Source organism: Lachnellula hyalina (assembly GCF_007821495.1).
Source record: "Lachnellula hyalina strain CBS 185.66 chromosome Unknown contig00057, whole genome shotgun sequence".
NCBI lineage: Eukaryota > Fungi > Ascomycota > Leotiomycetes > Helotiales > Lachnaceae > Lachnellula > Lachnellula hyalina.
In genome coordinates, this window is record NW_022157171.1 from 90,859 (window position 1) to 109,850 (window position 18,992).

Sequence of the window (18,992 nt, forward strand, 5' to 3'; positions counted from 1 at the left end):
TCCGCTCCATCCAACGTCATGGAGCATCAAGCGAGCAAAAGCTTCAACCTCATCTCTCCATCAACAGCTTCCATCTTCATCAATTGATCCCAAGAAACCGCCAAAATGTTCAGATTTGTATGTCCAGCTACGTCCGTCCATATCCCTTCACTCAATCAATCAAATCGTCAATGCAATGTAATAGCTAATCCATGTCCCCTTCTAGCATAAAACCCTCGACGTGATAACTCTCTTCCACAAAGCCAGCTCCCCCGCCTCTCTCCGCGTCCACACCCTCCTCAAACAAGCCAGTGCCACCGCCAGCTCGACGGCAACCGAAGACCAAGCTTCCGATCACAGCGCCCAAACACACCCAGCCCGCCAGGAATTCGAGCTCGATGTAACCGAAGACCCGCCGACGGAGGACCAGCTGAAGAATATACTGGAGTATGTTGGGCCTGGGAAGATCGGCCAAGTGGTGAAGGCTGCAACGACTGAGTCCGAAGCGTTGAAGCAGTTTAAGTTGAACAAGCAGAGTTTTCAGTGGCCTGTGGTAAGTTTCCTTGATGGGGATGGTGATGGTGATGGTGATCTATGGTGGGGTAAAAGCTAATGGGGTGATAGACTGTTGATTGGGAGAATGGGAGGGCGGTTCAGGGGGATAATGAGAGTGAGATCTTGAAGCTGATTCAGGCGGTTCCGGAGAAGAAGTAGAAGGCTTGTAGGTAAATGCTTCAGGTGGGAGGTTTAGTTTGATGTTGCTTTCTTGTGAATACCACCAATACCCTCTGTCCTATATGTTATCCATTGAGTGCTTTGATTTTTTCATCTATTTGCTATTTATTGCCACGTCTCAACTAAATTATCTAACGCCGCTCCTTGCCTGCTCGAGTCGTGGGCTTTGGTGATTTAGAGAAATACGCAGATAAAGTTATGTCGATGGTTGGCAAACATACGGTCTTCACCTCCCATAAATCTATACAAAGCACAGGCTGGCTTGTGGCATGTCGTTTTGGTAGGTGCATGGGAGGAAAGGTCAACGTCCTCCCTACAAGATAAATGGCTCAATGGTTGTGAGCATTTTCTTATAACTTGTCGCAGCTTCCCGATCAAAGAACTTCCATCTACGTAAGCACACTAGAGCACAGAAATGCAAGAACTTGAAAGCTAACAAATGCAGAAAATGAATCCCTGAAAGAATGATTCACCAAATCCAAGATGATACCATTCACAGCATGTCATGTTGCTGCTGTTGGACCCTCTGTCTCGCTTAAGTTTGGCTGGCGTCTTCCTCCGCCGTCGCACTTTCCTGATAACCTCTAACCCCACCAGCCTCCCTTCCCGTCCTCTCCTCTCCTCTCCTCTCCTCTCATCCCCTCTTCACTCATCTCCTCTCCACCATCTCCACTTCTGCGATTGCTCTCGCATTTGCCCTTGTTCTTTGACAAGGACTGAGAAAATCTCCACTCCAGCTTTCTTTTCAACCTCTTTGCGCGTCATTTGAGCGTTGATTTATATCGCCTACCGTCGCCTTTTACGACTTGCGTTGGGCTTCGCCTTTTCTCTCAACGTCACTAACCGCCTCGATCTCTCCCATCGATCAACGGCCTCATTCTCGTTGCTATAAAGAGATGACTGCCCCCCAACCACCAATACCCACGGCACCAGCAGCAATGGCTCGCCCTACTCATTTACAAGTGCCAATGGCGAAGACAACAACGCCTCGGTCGCCTGCTGTAGCCCCACAAGGGCAAACAGACTTCCCAATGACCTTCTACGACCTACCAATCCAAGCCACTGCCAATTTCTCAACCAAGATGGGACAATCCACAAAGCGGTCCCTTCGGGAGCCGCTGCCCGCCAGAGTGGTCCGGTCCAACCTCGATGCAGATGTCGCGGAGAAGGCAGCTGCGCTGGAAGGTTCCTTTCCTCCACACCTTATACGCTCGATCAAGGAACCCAAGAGTTGGCCAGACCTGTACGAATATTTTGACGGACACGATCTATATGTCGACGGTGTTGTATTCTGCTTCCACGTCATCGGGCAAATCGCTAGGCGGAACATCTATCTTGAGACTCTGTTCCACAAGGAAATCGACGCGTACGCTGCCGAGTGGATATTTTTCCACAAGGACTTGGTGACTAACAACTGCCAAACCGACCTTACATCAATGTTCAGTTCAGAAGAGGCAGAAGGCTTGGATGCACTCCCGCATCACCATATCGACTTCCTAAGGCGAATGCTGCAATTTCACCGCACAGCCTTGATGAATCGGCAGCAACAATTGGAGAGGGAGGCATATGAGATGAGATTGCCGCCACGACATGTACAGCCGCTATACCCCGTTGTGGAGGGCCAAGGCGCATACCCAACAATGTCTCCTCCGCCCGCGGTACTTCAACAACGCGATCCTCGACAAGGTAGCCGCCGGACGGGCCCACATCCTCTGCCTAGTAAGTTGAATAATGTTCTACCTTACGTGAGACGGTATTCTAATGATAATCAGTCCAGCCGATTCAGCCAGTCCAGGGGGTTGACCCTGAAACGCAGCCATCCGCTTATAATCATGCGGGAAGTCAGATGAAGCGCGTAATGACCAACCCTGCGCAGTGGAACCAGCGACCCCGTGGCATATCGGATGCTTGTCGAAGAAGTGAGCATAACACCCTACTAATACACCTGAGTCATGCATTTACTAACCATCCAGCCTTCCCGCGGGGAGTGAACGACTTTGCGTACGGCCGCAAGACCGCATCCAACACCCCAAAGGGCACCCCTCCACGCAACGAGCCCGTCTACTTTTTGAACAGATCGCCTCAACCACCATTACCTACTCAATCTGAGGCATTTGCACAGCGCGAAATTGTGTCGAACGATGCTAGAAACCATGGCATGGAAGGATCCAATATGCATGCTGCACAAAATGCTGCACAAAAGCGAGATAGTCCCTTCTTCGGGCATCCTCAAGCCTATATTTCAGGCAGTGGAGCACCTACTTTGTCAGTGTATCACGATATGTGACGCATTCTCCAATGCTAATTATGCAATAGCTTCTACGTAGGAGAACCAAAGCCATTCACAGGTGATGACCACAATCTCCGCACTGTATGGGCAGGACCAGTGGACAGGGAGCTTTATGAATCTCATAAACTCAAGGACCTGATGTCGGAAGTTGGGGAAGTAAAATGCATCCATTTTCCTCTTAGAGGAGGTTCGGCATTTATTACGTATGTGATGCGAGTTCCAACCTGCATTCATTGTCTGACTATCTGTGGTAGATTTATGACTGAGGATGCCGTTGATAAGGCGATTAGCAAATTTGATGACTATGACTTCGAGGGGACTTATATTGCCGTCAATCGACCCCGTCCGCGAGAGCCGCCATATTCGCGAGATCAGCCGTACCCGCGAGATAGAGAGAGATCAAACAGCAATTTCAGCCAGAGAGGCAACGCTAAATTCTACACCCCTAGGGATTTTGAGGAATTCCGCCCCCGTGAAGACGACCGACATCGTCGACTGTCGATTCGTCAGTACCCGTTTAACGGACCCGCAAATCTACCGACGAAAGTTGAGACGTCTTCGATTAGCATGGGGCTACAATCGCAAGTGTCCGAGATGGTCCAACACCAAGCCGCGGTAGATAGATTCCCAAAAGCCTTGTCTTCGATTGAGAACCTTCCGTTCAAGCCAAAGTCAGAGGAAGCCATATGCCATCCAGCCAAGCAAGAAAATTCGCCGATCAAACAGTAAGTTTATTGTTCCTGTTAGTGTAAAACATTCTGAAAGCCTAGGTCGGGAAATACAACCCCAATTTCCACTCCCAAGGATGATGGACAGAAGCACAATGTTCGAGGGAAGGGCAGGAAGGGCCGTGGTAATAAACAGAATTCGTCTGCCCGTCCTACTCCGGCTTCCACTCCAATAAAATCCCGGTCCCAGGTAGAGCTGTCTGAAATTGCCGATATTCCACCAGAAATAGGACAACGATCGCAGGTAAAGCTGCCAATAGTAGCTGAAAGACTTGCTCCTCAGATGGAACATTCATCGCATGCAGACAAGGGCCCGTCTGTTCGGGCAGAAAATATCCCACCCCTGCTAGCACTTCAAGATAATACCGGTTGTTCTTTAAACAAGTCCTTCAATCCACCAACCGAAAAGCCAAAAGAGGGTCCTTCTCAAGCTAGTAAGAGGAAAACCAACAACAAGAAGAGCATAACTGCCTTATCCCTCTCAAAGAGCCCATCCTTCGTCACTGATGATTCTGAGTTAGTACTATCACCTACTGAAGTTGGGACCTCAGAATCCTTCACGACCAGAAGTACAAACACCTCTTTCAGCAATATGTCTAGTCGAAAGGAGAGTCTGGCTTCTAGAACGTCGGATACGAATATGCTCGAGATGGCCGATGCTCTTGTTATGATTGATGGTCCTCAAACAAAGCAGCGTTCTGTCACCGGCAGGGGTCGCAAATCGAGCCATCATACAAAGAAGGAGGGCGATTCAGCACAGCCATCTCAGACGAAGAAGGACCCCAATGCGCAGAACCGATCGAAAGATGAACAGAAAACCCACTCAAAGAAGGATACTCAGGAGAATACCAAGAACGATGGCCACGAGAAGACATCTTCAAAGGAGAAAGGAAAGCAGAAGACCAAGGAAGAGAATAATGAGGACGCTCATTCTGTTCAAAATGAGCAGCAAAAGAGTGCTAAGAAGGACACTCACGGGAAAGCTCCTTTGGCGGACGCCGGGAAGAGCAAAAAGGGCAGCTACGACAAGATATCGCCAAAAGTCGCTGAGCCGCAAGCACAGCTCAAGAAGGATTCCCAGGAAAATCCCCATCCAAGGGAGCCCAAACAGCAAATCCAACAGAAGGATGCTGAACAAACGCCTGGCAAGGAGAATGAGCCGCCGAAGACCGCTAAGAAGGATGATACTACCACTGCATCTCAGCGAAAGGCTGATATCAAAGGTGGAAAGACCAACAAGAAATCTAGCGATGCCGGTTCGTCATCACAACAAAAGGCAACAGCTCAAAATGTCCAAGACAAGACCGCACCTTCACCGCCAAAGCCAATTCTCGATGACCCCCAACAATGGCCTGCTCTTAGTCGTACCAATCCGCCTCAGAGTGCTATTGCAGACGGAAAGCGTCCATCACCCTTACCTGCTCCTGCCATGCGACTTCCTCAGACGCAGCGTAATCCCGTAGTGCCTGCGGTTCCACTTGTGGCAAAGAAACCGCGACCACAGGCGTAAGTAGTAAGATCCCCCCATACTCTCTAGCGTGGTTTTGCCTTTGGCTCAATACTAATTTGACTAGGATAGACCTACCTGAGATCGCCCAACCGGATGTTCTCGAAGCTGATGAGAATGTTCCACCTGTAGTGGAAGATAATTATGAATTTCCCGATGAACGCCCTCCTCAAACACCTAGTCCTGTGGGCGGGGCCAGCTGGCCTTTCGTGAAGAGCTTCAGAGAAAGCATCGGGATGAAGATTATGTACGAGTAATTGCGAATAACAGCCTCTCGTTTATTATGAGGTATTGATGTGGCGTTGTGGAAACGGCATATCATGAAGAGCTGGTCGGCTGGGGTCATGGAGGATATTGGGGAGATTTTGCGTATCACCATGCTAGATGCTAGTATATTTTATGAATACAAAACCTTTCACTAAAAGTCCAGTGGGTCGTCTGTACTTGGTGTTTTTGAAAGAGTGTGACATTGTTCTGTTCTTCGTGCTTTGTCTTGTTTTGAATTCCGTCCGGTGCTAAACCAAGGCTGCTCGTTCATGTACCTTACAATTTATCAAATATCGCTGCTGTGTGGGTAAGTGGAACGGTAGGGGTTACTGTGCGGGTGAAGGCGTGAGGATATTGATCGCTTTGGGCTTATGCTGCTTGGGGCTTGCATTAGAGTTAGATTCTAGGAGGGTCATCACTGCGTAGGAGGACATATAGGTTGTGCCCCGACCCGCAACGAGTCGCGACCTGAATGGGTAGAATGAAATCCATGATATGAATTGTAGGTGCATCTTTCCAGGGCGGAAGGATTCTTTCAGCGGCTTAGAGGATCTCCGGTACGTACTTTTGGTTGGTATGGAGTATTGCTGGGCTTGCGGAGAAGAGAGGATGGGATGTCTTCCCGAATCAACGGCTTGAATGGAAGGGGGACTTGAGATATGAGTGCTGTATTGAGATCTTGATGGTGGGTGAAGATGGAGGAGTTGAGTGCTTGCTTCTATGGTATTTGGACGCAAGATCGGTTGACTCCCGCAGGTAGTTGGAGTGGGGTGGGATTTCAGCCAGCGTATACATTCTGCCCTTGTTATTTTACTGCTGTTGCTCATTATCTTTCTCGTCCTTGCATGTCGATTCAACTGTGCTGTTACTAGGTCTCGGCTCCTATCTCAGCACGAGGTCGCTCCTTCTTTTTCTGGTCTCCAAGTGCCTTCCACGCCAATGGGTGAAGTCAATTCTGGAATCACGCTCGTGTCCCAAATTACTTCTTTGACTTCTCTCCCAAGATCGATAGAAAGCCTTTGACTTGAACAATTATTCAGGGTGTAACGTTAAGTTGAGCCCTTTTGGCTGCTCTTCTCATTTTGAATTGCTGACTTCACGGCATACATTGATTTCCTGAGAAGACGCCTTTTGGATTCACTCACTCTGGTGCTCCTTGATTCTCTGTTTCATTCACACAAACACATATCTACACTGCCGGAGAACAACAAAGAGTATTATTCCCGTGGTTCTATCTGAATATCGCAACTACACTGGCTCTATCAAGAGATCTTCTCGAGGAAATTCCTTTCCGGAAGCCTTCTACGCATCGTTCATTGCGCATTCAATCTATGTCTCGACATCAAACCGACTTTACGCGCAACCGTCACGATCTACAAATTGCAGATCCCTGCACGACAAGCAAATTGCACAGTTATTGAACTTCCTACCATAGTGAGTCTTCACTTCAACATTGAGACGTCTAATAGCTAACGTGTAAGGCTCGTCCTCTCTTGCTTGCCTTAAAATCTCTGATATCTATCGACCCTGGAAATCCAGAAAACAAAACATGGCACACACTCACTACGAAGCTCACTTCGAAATGCCCCCTGTGGTTATCTGTGGCAGGCATCGCCGGCATTATACCAGGGATTTCCTCACTCAAATTCTGACGCACTATGAGAAGCGGCATCTCAAGAGGCACACCGGATCTACTCTACTTGAACGCCTTGTTACTCTCGAGGCCGCCCTGGCAGATAAAGATCGAATATTTATTGGAAAATGGATGAAGCTACATTCTGCGGATCGTCCGCGTTTTTCGGCCTTCGTCGCCAACAGAGAAAGCGCTTTAGAGGAAGACTCATCGGATGAGGAAAATGTGCCGCGTTTGAAACGTAGGAAAGTGATGGCTGCACCAATTTATGGAGAGGACAATTCAGAGGACGACATACCGGTGGCAAATCTGAAAAGAAGTCCGTCTCCTGATATTTCAGTACCTCAAGCCACTATTGACTGTGCTGTATGCATGGAGTCTCTAGAGCCAGAGAGCTTCTACCAACATAAAATCACTCCCTCCTGCGACCATGAAACCAGAATATGCGTTTCTTGTGTCACTCAAAGTATTGATATTCAGATCCTAGAGATATCTTGGAATATGATCAAGTGTCCGCTCTGCCCCGAGCTCATGCCTTTCGAGTCTGTCAAAGAAATAGCATCCGAAGAGGCTTTCCAAAGGTATTGCAAGTCAATTATTCTGTGAATTGTTCTGGTGCTAACAAAATAAGATACGACCGCAATTCCGTCATAGCAGCGTTCCGACATATGCCCAACTTCACATACTGTCTCAACATGGGATGTGACTCAGGCCAAATCCATGGCGGCGGAGACGATCAACCGATTATGACATGTACAGCATGCCAGTTCAAAACGTGCTTCACACACAAGATTGCGTGGCATAGCGGCATGACGTGCAGTGAATATGATGAAGTGCTGGCCAAGGAAGAAAGGATGGAGCAAGAAGCAGCTTCACAGAAGTTTCTTACCAAAAAGACCAAGATATGCCCGAATCCAGAATGCGGACTGCATTGCATCAAGGCTAGTGGATGCGATCATCAGAGGTCTGCTTTTATCAGAGCAAGGATAAGTAGAAGGGGCTAAGAGGGCCATGCATGAGGCCGCTACCCGTGAAGAAAGAACCATTCGATGAGGAAGAAGTTGAATGAGTTAATTCCCGATGTTCTACGAAAGCACCCAATCCTCCAATCTTGCTTGCAATTTGAACCCATTCTTTGGGCAACGAGTGCTAAAAAGCACCTTGGTCTAAAACGAAGAAGGTGTATGTGCCATGCATCTACCACTACACTTGCGATTTCCTTGGACGAGCAGCTAGCTTTTTGAATGTAGCTATACATTAGAAAGCGAGGCAAGGATCTGAACGGTACCACCCTTCAGACATAGGCTACAGCAAGGTCTTATTGAATTCCGGCTTCTTCCTATGGCGGTATCTGGGCAATGATATATGGCATAGGCGCTATAGAGACTCTGGCCTATTCAGAGGTCTCCATCAAGCCCGGTGCCCTTCTATCGTGTACAGGGGTCAGAGAGCTTACACTTAGAGGCTATTTGGCGCCTGTTAATGGCTTCTTTTTCACTCCATATCTTATAACGACTTTGTTTTCTATTTATTTCTTTTTAAAATAGCCCCTACTTAAGCACCGCCTGGCTCTTTATTTCTGCTTTATATTCAACTGTCCCGAACCATACATCAACTTGCTACAACTCAGTTGAGGTCTAAACTTCTACATTCACATCAAAACTTTCCCCACGGCTTCCTAGACAGGTCCTTGTTGCGAACTGGTGTTCTGGCTCACCAGGAAACTCCCTATTTAACTGCTTTCAGATTTACTCAAGACCTCCTGCATATTACTTAGTTTAACAATCAAGCCACCTATCCAAACCAAAGCTTACCTTACCTTAATCTCTAATCCTGGACTTCTCTTCATTTCGAATGTCGCTACTGCTGACTGCGTTATTCTGAACTCGTGAAGATTCGAGGGGGTTTGTTTGCCAAACTTTCTACAGGCTATTCGACCTCAAACTCAATTATTCCCTGGATATCAGAGAACCTTGTTACGTTATATCACCAGCCGCAGTACGCGATTGCTCCCCCAATATACACCTGTGCTCGTTGAAGTTGAGGCCTTCCCAGATATTCCACATTACAGCAACTTTTAACTCGCGCTTCTACCTCTAGACCTCTTAAACTGTCACTTTTCACGCTGGAACTTAAGCCTCAGAGTCAACTAGCCAGAATGCCACCACTTACCAGTGCACAGTTCCAGATGCCCAAGCAAATTTGCGACCACAAACCTTGTCACTACCGCAAAAGCCCCTTAAGTCAAATATCGACTCATCACAAAAAGCGGGAAGGCAGGTTAGCGCCCAAGGTTACTTTCCTTCGACGTCCTGTTTATTTGGAGAAGGGACCTGTTAAAAAGGATCGGGAGGCTATCAAAGCTTGTATGTCAGAAGAGCCTCGTCAACCCTTTGTGGATTTCGTCGCCGAATATGATCAGAACTATGATTTCCATGGAAATAATAAGCTGCTAGCAAACCATAGGAGAGTGTCGCATTCTACTTTGCCTGCTGAAGATTTGGACGATTCGAACCTGCTGTTGATACATCCTGTGACTCTCTCCTGCATTCCTACCACCTCTGGCTACTATGACCTGTGTTATCTGCATGGTTTCGTTAGAGCTAGATAGTAGTCGCTTGGGCTTTATCCCCCTAGCTAAGAGCACCCCAAGTGAGCCAGCAAATCTTATTTGATTTATTTGTCAGGAGCATTTGCTTACCTAGGTATTTGAACTTATATATTGAATGTTCAACTTCCGTTGCCGAAAATGCTCCTGGGTTTACATTACAAATAAGAGCGGATATACAAGTCCCGGGTGTGGATACCACCGATTAGATGTGTTGTTTTTCGGGGGTAAAGACTTGAATTGACTGCTGTTCTACAGTGGGAAGTATACTATATATATAGGGCTTTCAAGCCCGTAAGTAGCCGCTGTGGCCATCGCCACTTCCAGGCATTCTAGCCTGTCGCCACAGGCTTCGTCATCGCCACTTCGGCGCTTCCGTACGCTAGAGCTTTTGCAACAAGATGGCTCTGCAAGTCAGGATTCGTTGAAAAATCTTTAATTGGTTTTCTTTATTACACTTGGTTTTTATTTTACTTCTAGCTTAGGTGTAGTAAATTCTAACGGAAAAATCTGTTCATCTTCCATTGTAGAACCGCCATGAAGACTTGAACTCGGGAGTTATGTGTTGCTCCTTTAACAATGCTCGCAGCAGCTCGATGGGCATCATATTTGCCTGCAACACCCGATCATGAAATTGCTTTTCCGTCATCTTGCCACTATCCACAACCTCCTTTCTGAGTGCGTATATTTGCAAGGCCCCAAGCATATAGCCAGCTTGGTAGAGCGGACTATAGTCACCTGCAAATGAGCGGCGAACTTCTCCTTCTGCAGTTGCGCGTTCATGGCCAACTTTATATACCAGTAAATCGATGCATTCTTGTGGACTCATCTGTCCAAGGTGGAATTTGACGGAGAAAACGATACGTGCGCATCGATGCATTCGCCAGAAAAGCATCCCGATTCTATTTTCGGGACTTTCGGGGAACTTCTTGTCCCAGAGTATCATTTCCCAATACAGAGCCCATCCTTCTGTCCAGAATGCCGTGAAGAACATCTGACGGTAGGGCTTGTGGCGGGCCATCATGTGATATTGCAAATGATGACCAGGAATCATCTCATGAAACACAGTTGACCGTGAAAAATGGATGTTGTTGCCCCTCATACTCATCATTTTCGCCTCGTGGTCCATCGTATCAGTCGGATATGACACAATGATTGATGTTCCACCTAGAAAGAAGGGGTTTATCTGCTGCCTCTCAGGCGACATCATAAACATACGCCAATTCTCCTTGGCTATCCTCGGTACTGTAACGAGATCATGCTTCTCGACATAATCTGTAGCTTCCTGTGCCAGAAAATGGATAAGCTCAGGTTGGTTTCCCGGCTCCACGTACAGATTCTTGACGTGCTCCAGAGCATTTCGCCATTCATCTCCATATCCCAACTCATGCGACGCTTTCTTCATCTCTAATTCACACCAGACATACTCTTCCTCCGCAATTTCTAGCAGCTGTTCCGGGGTGTAAGGAATAATCTCTGACTCAAGATCAGCTAGCAATCCTTCTCGTCCAATCGGATCCCCAACAATCGCATCATTGTCATTTGGGTCAATTCCCACAAGCCTCTCTTTGATCAAGGCGGGAAGCTCTTCCAACTGTTTCTTGACCTTCCCATACGGTTCTTTGACCCACCAGCTGAAAAGTGGATCATACCCATTGTAAAATCCATACCATTCCTCTAAGTGAGCACGTAGTTCATCGACAGTCCTCGTTGCACGAAAAGCACTTGTTTTATCAACCTTAATTTTCTGGGCTTGGATCTTAGCCTGCGTCTCAGAAATTTGCTTTCCAATTTCAAATATTTCTTGCGCAGCTTTCTTCCCGTCCATTTTCTTCATATTCTGCCTATCTTCACACAAGCCCACAATCCCCAGCGCAAACCCTAGCAGCGGCTTCGACTTCTTATTTTTCTCGGCCGTCAGCCCCAGCTGTCTCAAATCCCGGTTCAGAAAGTTCTGGATAAGGAGGTAGTCGATCTTGCCATCTTGATTGAGGTGTCTGAAAGGGATGTCCTTGAGTGAGGCGAGAGTCGACTTGTAGTATTCCTCAAGACGAGCTTGCCGTTTGGGCGAGATGGAGATGTTATGGAATCGATCGATGTCTGTTAGGTCTTCGGAGACGGTTTCTATGAACTGACGGATGTCCTGGTCTGGATCCGAGTGGATCACTTCGATTCGTTGTCTCATGGTCGGCTAAAAGTGGGAATCAATCCTCAGACCACTTTCAGGCCAGCTTGAGAGATGGTAACAGTGATGAAGAGGCCAGTAGAATTTGGTTGTTCTACCAAGACGTGTTAAACGTGATTAAGTTTCTGCATGTCTTCAGATTCCGACGATGCGGGGTCGCTAGAGGCCAATTCGAGAGACTACTTACCTCCTTCTATAACCTTCAAGTTCGTGTTCTTTTACAATACACAATAATTATACAATTTATGTGTCACTGCTGACGATAACGGAAGTCCGTATTTGATTCTATATCTACGTTGTTCTGTGATGTCTATCTATTGGCTAGACCACGACCCCGCAATTGTTTCTGCGAACCACCACTTTTGAAGTCACCAGCCATACCCGCAGACCCTGCAGGTGTAGAAGATTTAGTCCTACCTAGGAAGGAGCTAATCAACGTTGGATCTCTCGATAGTTCGAAGAGCCATGTTGGTGATTATAAGATCCCTGCAAATTGGTGCTTCAGATGTAGATGTGATTGCCACGCGTTATCTTTCCAATCTATCTAGTCGGTACGACGTTACGTTGAGAAAAGGATGCGTATCTTAACAAAGTCTATTTACCCGATGATGCTAGAACCCATCTATATACATGATGAGGGGTCTACCTGAGTTTCTCAATCGGTTGTCAGTCGTCTTTCTCGAAGGAACTCTTATCGGCTCTCCGCCCCATCGGCAGCCACCGGCTTGTGTTGGAAGATTTGTTTGATATCCCAGCATACTTGGATTCTTCAGAAGTAATTCAAGAGAGCTGTCAATTGCCTTTTTGTGTCTATTCGGAAGATTGTGGTGTTATCTTCCACAGCAGGTATCCAAAATATTAGGATTTGGACTCTGGTCTTCATTCTTCCATTCGCAAATCTAGTCCTTTTTCCTTGCTTTATTGGAGGAATTTGGCACTGGTATCATAGCTTCACATGCAATATATAACACCATGGTTGGGAAGTTCCGAACTCCGTGGTCGTCTCGCGACGGGCCTGATCTTGGCATCGATGGAATATCAAGGTCTAATTCCGGAACCGAAGTCACTCCAACGTCGTCTGAGAAGAAGGAACCGGATGGGCAAGATGTTGATATCACAGCAGCAGCAGAGGATTTGCCCAAGTTTGCAAAAACTCATCAATTTGATCCAAATCTACCACAAGAGAGGATCAACATCCTGCACGATGCGACAGCCACAGGCGATGTCGAAGCGATGAAAGTAGCAGAGGCTGCCTTTGCAGAGGACTCACCTTACGAAGAAGTGAAAGCAGCAGTCAGAGCCATTGATGGGGGCGAAGTAGCGAATACTGTTCGCGCCTGGATTCTAGGAATGATCTTTGTGACGATCTGTAGCGGGTTGAATATGTTTTTGAGCATGAGGTACAGCTTCTACCCCATTCATCACGAGACAGTCCTAATCAGTCACTCTTCAGGAGTCCAGCTATCTCATTTCCGCCAGTTGTTGTACTATTGTGAGTTTCAATTGTTCCAGAAGACATACCGTCTCGCTGATTTTTCGAAGGCTAGTATACCCAGTTGGTTGTATTTGGGCAAAGATTGTGCCCATGAGAGTGTTCAGGACATTTGGTTGTAACTGGACATTCAATACCGGACCTTTCAATATCAAAGAACATACAGTAATTACAGTAAAAGTCCCTTTCGAAGCCCTACTCCATCTTTCACTAACTTACCTGACAGCTCATGGCTAGGTGAGGAAGGACCGAGAGAACAAATTGTAGGATAAAACTTCGTTAGCTGACCCAGAACAGTGTATCCATAAGTTATGCTTACAGCACTGACGCTCTGCTCGCGCTGAAGGGGAAAGGTTCTTAGTCCCTAAGAACTGCTTTGCACGATGTCGTTCTGACCAAACTTTAGCATTTTACAACCTCGATATGGGCTGGGGCTTTCAACTCCTGTTCACAATTAGCAGTCAACTTATAGGAATCTCCCTCGCCGGGGTCTTCCGACGCTTTCTCATCTGGTATGTTAATATTCTCAAGGCAACGATGATTATTAGCTCACTTCGATTTAAGGCCTTCCGCAATGGTATGGCCAGGTCAGCTTTCAAACACTTCACTGCTCTTCGCCCTTCACGACAAGTCTCGTTCAAATCCAGCAAAATCTAGCGGATGGAGTGTCTCACGCTACCGATTTTTTGTTTATGTAATGGTGGGATCATTTGCGTGGTATTGGATTCCTGGGGTTCTCTGGCAGGGGCTTTCCGTCTTCGCATTCGTCACTTGTGAGACTCTCCTGAAGGTGTCTCTTCGAAATCAACCATTGACAAGGTTTTCTAGGGATTAAGCCAAACAATGTCGTACTTAATCAACTCTTTGGAGGTTTTACGGGTCTATCACTAATCCCTCTGACCTTCGACTTCACGTGAGCTTAGTCCTCATTTGGAACGAGGCGACACTACTAATCTTTGGCAGATATGTCTCTGGATATCTTCTAAATCCACTTCTTGCTCCGGCGCATGCCCACTTCAATACTTTGATTGGACTGACAGTTTTCATGATTATTACGGCTATTGGAATTTCATACACTGGGTCACTGTAAGTTTGTCATCCAACCAACTACTGAATTTAAGCTCAACCCAGCAGCTATTCGGCATACCTTCCGATCAACACCTCTTCAATATTTGACAATACCGGTGGTTTCTACAACGTGAAGAATATTCTCACTCCAGAATACACCTTCGACCTCGAAAAATATAAAGCTTACTCGCCTTTGTTTTTGGCTCCGTGTTTCTTCCTCAACTACGGACTTTCCTTTGCGTCGCTCACCGCTGCCTTCGTACACGTAGGAATTTTCCATGGGAAGGAAATTTGGTACCGATTTAGGACGGCAAGAGATCAGGAGCCTGATATTCACATGAAGTTGATGAAGAAATATCCCGAAGCACCAGATTGGTGGTATTGGATTTTACTCCTCGTCTCCCTTGCCTTCGGTTTGGCGACAGTTTTGGGCTACTCGTCCCAATTACCATGTGAGTGATATTAATATAATTGTGTGAGCTTCCAACAGAAGCTAACAATCGTGACAGGGTGGGGATTCTTTGTCTCCAACATCATTGGAATGGCATTCATAGTAAGTTTTAGTTCCTCGTCGCTCTTAATAAATATTTAGCTGACATACTCCAGATACCCACTTGTATGATTCTTGCTACCACCAACATCCAGTTATGTAAGTCGCCGTAATCCTAATTTTAAGGAAGTCTCCCAAGCTAACAGCCCCTTAAAGCGCTAAACGTTATCTCGCCATTTCTCGCTGGTTTCATGATCCCCGGAAAGCCCATCGGTGTCATGATGTTCAAAGTTTTCAGCGTCATTACCTTGGGTCAAGCGTGAGTGTCAAGATTCAAATTGTGCCGCATACTCATAGCTGACTATTCTTCAGACAAACATACTGCGGCGACTTAAAGGTTAGTCAAGAGTCTGCGGGTCTTATTTGCCTCTTGCTAACACTTTACAAGCTGGCACACTATATGAAGATCCCACCAAAGACAGTATTTTCATGTCAGATCGTTGCCACTATATGGGCCTGTTTCGTTCAGATTGCAGTCATGAATTGGTCACTTGGAGCTATCGATGGAATCTGCACAACGTAGGTCTTTGACTTAATTGAAGTTTCAAGGCTGATCAGACGTGTTAGAACGCAATCCGCTCACTTCACTTGCCCCAATGGGAAGACATTCTTTTCTTCATCCATCACATGGGGTAATATTTCATAAGAAATCCCCAGTCTTAAATGATCTGACAAAAATAGGTGTCATTGGACCAGCTCGCATGTTTGGTCCCGGATCAATCTATTCCGCCATCCAGTACTACTGGCTTTTGGGCGCCCTACTGCCAGTCCTCTTCTATATCCTCATCCGATTCTTCCCACGCTCGCCGGTCCGACTTCTTAACGCTCCCGTCATGCTCGGCGCCATGGCTTGGCTCCCTCCCGCGACGCCTCTCAGTTTCTCAAGCTGGGTCATCGTCGGTTTGGTATTCAATTATTGGATTAAGCGCCGCTGGCCAGGATGGTGGCAGCACTACAACTATCTTACTGCTGCGGGTTTGGACTCTGGCCTTGTCATTTCTACCATTATTATTTTCTTTGCGATTACGCTACCGAATGTCACTATTCCACAGTGGTGGGGTAATGTTGATGTCTATGAGACCACGGTATATGAACCAGCGATTTATGGAGAGATCAGTACTAACGAGAACGTGTTAGGATTATCTTTATAGTGCTGTTCGGAAGATTCCGGCTGATGGAGAGACTTTCGGCCCAGCAGTCTGGTAGAAGGTGATAACAGGCTTAAGTTTCAGTCTCTTAGTATACGTCCAGTCTGAAGTTTTGCATTCGCAAAGAAAGGTAACGATATTATGTAAACAAGACTAATTATAGCCTTATCTTGAGTTTTTGATCGTCCACATAGAACTCATCTTCGCTTCATCTAGAATCCATACATATCCTCACTACCACTTACACTCTTCATGTTGCCCCATCGCCATCTTTCAGGACCACAATCCCACCAACTACACCCTGGTACAACGTCCCATCCCTCCCAATAGCATTGCCCTGAAAATCATCATTAAAGGTTCCTCCCGCCCCAGTCTGCACCTTCCAAACCAAATCACCAGTCTCCCAATTCCTCGCCGTAACATACCAAACCCACTCGCCATTCTCCGCATCATCGGCATCTTGCTCATAGCCATACAACAACCCCATCTTCGTGGACAAAAGTGGCACACTTTTCGTCCGTATATCTTTCTCCCACGTAATCTTACAATCAGATCCAGTGAGCGGAATATCGACTCGGACTCCTCCAGCGGCCATTGTCGTCATGTTATTGAAAGCACCGTTGATATCCGCCGCGGTTGCATTGGCTGATGGGTAGATGGGCGGCGCATTATAGTCGTTAAACAGAACGACGGAATATCCATGCTCGCTTGCGTGGCCGAGTGACCCGACGTCAACAGCACTTGCTCCTGGGGCAAAGAGTGGGACTTTACAGAGCAGCTGGGCGTCTTCGGAATCTTGCGCAGTTTGGTGATAGATTAGTAGAGTGATTTGTGTGTCTGCGTGGTCAGTCACGGCGATGTAGGCATCGCCTAGAAGTGTGGGGGTGGTACCAGAGCCACGCGCAAAGCCTCCTGGTTGTTTCTTCGAGCCGGCATCGTATGGTGCACTCCAAAGAGTTTCAACTCCAGCATCTGCGGCTTGGAAGGCGTACATATTGCCAGTGGAGTTTTTGGTATCTCCCGGTGGCCCCGTGACGATGTAGACGGTGGTATTGCTGACTGCTATGCCATTCTCAACAGCTTGGTTCTGTAGATGAAGGGTGCTTATCTCGTTTGAGGGCGTGATGTAGCCAACTGTCGTGGTGTTTTCTGGCATTCCTCCATTGCCTAAGATGACGCCTGTTGTAAACCAGATGTTGGAGAGCGTGTCGTACATCCCGTTGATGAGCTGTTCTCCCGACTGCAGAGCGTGGCTGACATCAATATCTCTTGAAGTGGTAAATGTTGGGGGAGAGATTGAGTTATTTCTTTGAACTACAAATACTCGACCTTGGGTAGACGTGGCCAGAATAATGCTGTCGCTTCCCGCAGCAATTTGCTGAATGTAGGCAAGATTGAGTGTCTGGTTTGTTGGTGGTGACCATGATGAAATAGCCTCTAGAGTTTCAGGGTCGATGGCCTTAAGGCTGTATCCCGAGGCTCCAGGTTGACCTGCCGTCAACCCTCCGTGAGGATCGAAAAGAAAGGGTGCGATGCGTGTAGAGAAGGTTGACATCGAAATGTTCCTGCCTATTGGTCCAGCATAATCTGTACTCCCAGTGTTCCCACCATCCTGGTGCATCATAGAGGCATCGGGACAGTACTGGGTTTTCGGTTCGAGTGGCTCGAGGCAGGCAATGTTTCCGATAAACTGACCACTGCCATTTACTGCTTGGGAACTGGCGATTGAGGTGATGTTTGAATCACGGGCGGAGTTCTGGTCAGACTTTGTAAGTGGGAAGGTCAGATATATTGCCAATGGTTGTGAAGTAATAAATCTCTAGCATAGAGATGGGTGTTGAATGTTTTGAATGATTGAGGTCAATGTAGGTCGACTGTAGACCATTGTTCTAACATTCTAAAAACAAATTCCTCTATTCCAAACGCACATGAAGAGTTAACGACCGACCTGTTGGTTCTGCAAAGCGTTTGTAGTTACGATGCTCAGTACTAGCCTGAGGCCAACGAAATCGAGGCGCATTAGAACGTAGAAGATGAGATTCAGTTGATATCAGCCAATCAGAGGTGCGATAATCGAGAGTCAAGACGTGTGGAAGTTCTTCATACTGCTTTGGAATCGTCCTTACTATATAGTTGAAAAACAAAATGAAAATTATCTGGTCCATAGAGCGGAGCGGGACAGGAGGCACTAGCGGTCCCACCAGCCTCTGGGCATGGGCTATAGCGATCGTCATTAGCATAATGGTGGGGAAGAGACTGATCTTATACAGGAGATGAATGGCATTGGAATCCAAGCTTTTGAGGAATATATGACAAGTGGAGACTTCGTCGCCAATCAAATAGATTATCATACGGATTGGCCAAGGAGGATTATGCGAGTCCGATTGCTAGACTCGGATTCGGACATTATCTCCCTTTTTGAAAGTTCGAAAGTCCGAATGACAATCCGAGTTGAGCTCGGGGCAACACATCATAGGATTGCAGGAGATCAAGGCTTATGTCTCTAGCATTGTAAGAAGCCAATCTTCATATTCAAGGTATAACGGAGGTTAATCGAATTATAACAAGCTAGCCACGTGCATTTGGTAAGAATTGCCGAATCATAAAGTCAGTTCGGTCGTTATATGAGGATTGAAAGGCTTATTTTTATTTACTGGCGTACTGACTTTTTTATTTGATCTGTTCCAGTTCCAGTTGATTCGTAACTACTTTATATTCCATTGGTCATAGGCGGGGCCATTTCGGGATGGAGACAGGTTAACCGACAGCCGTGTTTTAAGCCCGACACCCAATTTATGGCAC

At 46.9% G+C, this 18,992-nt stretch overlaps 5 protein-coding genes across 5 annotated transcripts; 3 read left to right on the forward strand and 2 right to left on the reverse strand.

Moving 5' to 3' along the window:
• Nucleotides 1-105: 105 nt before the first annotated feature.
• LHYA1_G003838 (uncharacterized protein) lies at nucleotides 106-693 on the forward strand (the record flags this gene model as incomplete). The annotated part of the gene is made up of 3 exons (XM_031148806.1): nucleotides 106-117; nucleotides 206-532; nucleotides 604-693. 3 exons carry the CDS (start codon nucleotides 106-108, stop codon nucleotides 691-693), a joined length of 429 nt encoding a protein of 142 aa, XP_031005810.1.
• Nucleotides 694-7,055: 6,362 nt separating this feature from the next.
• Nucleotides 7,056-8,143, forward strand: LHYA1_G003839 (Uncharacterized protein; the record flags this gene model as incomplete). Its single annotated transcript, XM_031148807.1, has 2 exons — nucleotides 7,056-7,720; nucleotides 7,771-8,143. The coding sequence occupies 2 exons, from the start codon at nucleotides 7,056-7,058 to the stop codon at nucleotides 8,141-8,143; spliced, it is 1,038 nt and encodes a 345-aa protein (XP_031005792.1).
• A 2,118-nt stretch (nucleotides 8,144-10,261) lies between these two features.
• Nucleotides 10,262-11,932, reverse strand: LHYA1_G003840 (uncharacterized protein; the record flags this gene model as incomplete). The annotated part of the gene is made up of 1 exon (XM_031148808.1): nucleotides 10,262-11,932. One exon carries the CDS (start codon nucleotides 11,930-11,932, stop codon nucleotides 10,262-10,264), a length of 1,671 nt encoding a protein of 556 aa, XP_031005764.1.
• A 972-nt stretch (nucleotides 11,933-12,904) lies between these two features.
• isp4_1 (Sexual differentiation process protein isp4) lies at nucleotides 12,905-16,248 on the forward strand (the record flags this gene model as incomplete). Its single annotated transcript, XM_031148809.1, has 17 exons — nucleotides 12,905-13,332; nucleotides 13,386-13,424; nucleotides 13,475-13,589; nucleotides 13,717-13,777; nucleotides 13,831-13,936; nucleotides 13,989-14,197; nucleotides 14,253-14,337; nucleotides 14,388-14,510; nucleotides 14,556-14,944; nucleotides 15,002-15,045; nucleotides 15,099-15,141; nucleotides 15,199-15,301; nucleotides 15,355-15,379; nucleotides 15,431-15,561; nucleotides 15,610-15,674; nucleotides 15,724-16,127; nucleotides 16,180-16,248. The coding sequence occupies 17 exons, from the start codon at nucleotides 12,905-12,907 to the stop codon at nucleotides 16,246-16,248; spliced, it is 2,439 nt and encodes an 812-aa protein (XP_031005763.1).
• Nucleotides 16,249-16,440: 192 nt separating this feature from the next.
• LHYA1_G003842 (uncharacterized protein) lies at nucleotides 16,441-18,210 on the reverse strand (the record flags this gene model as incomplete). The annotated part of the gene is made up of 2 exons (XM_031148810.1): nucleotides 16,441-17,955; nucleotides 18,139-18,210. The coding sequence occupies 2 exons, from the start codon at nucleotides 18,208-18,210 to the stop codon at nucleotides 16,441-16,443; spliced, it is 1,587 nt and encodes a 528-aa protein (XP_031005766.1).
• Between the last annotated feature and the right edge of the window lie 782 nt (nucleotides 18,211-18,992).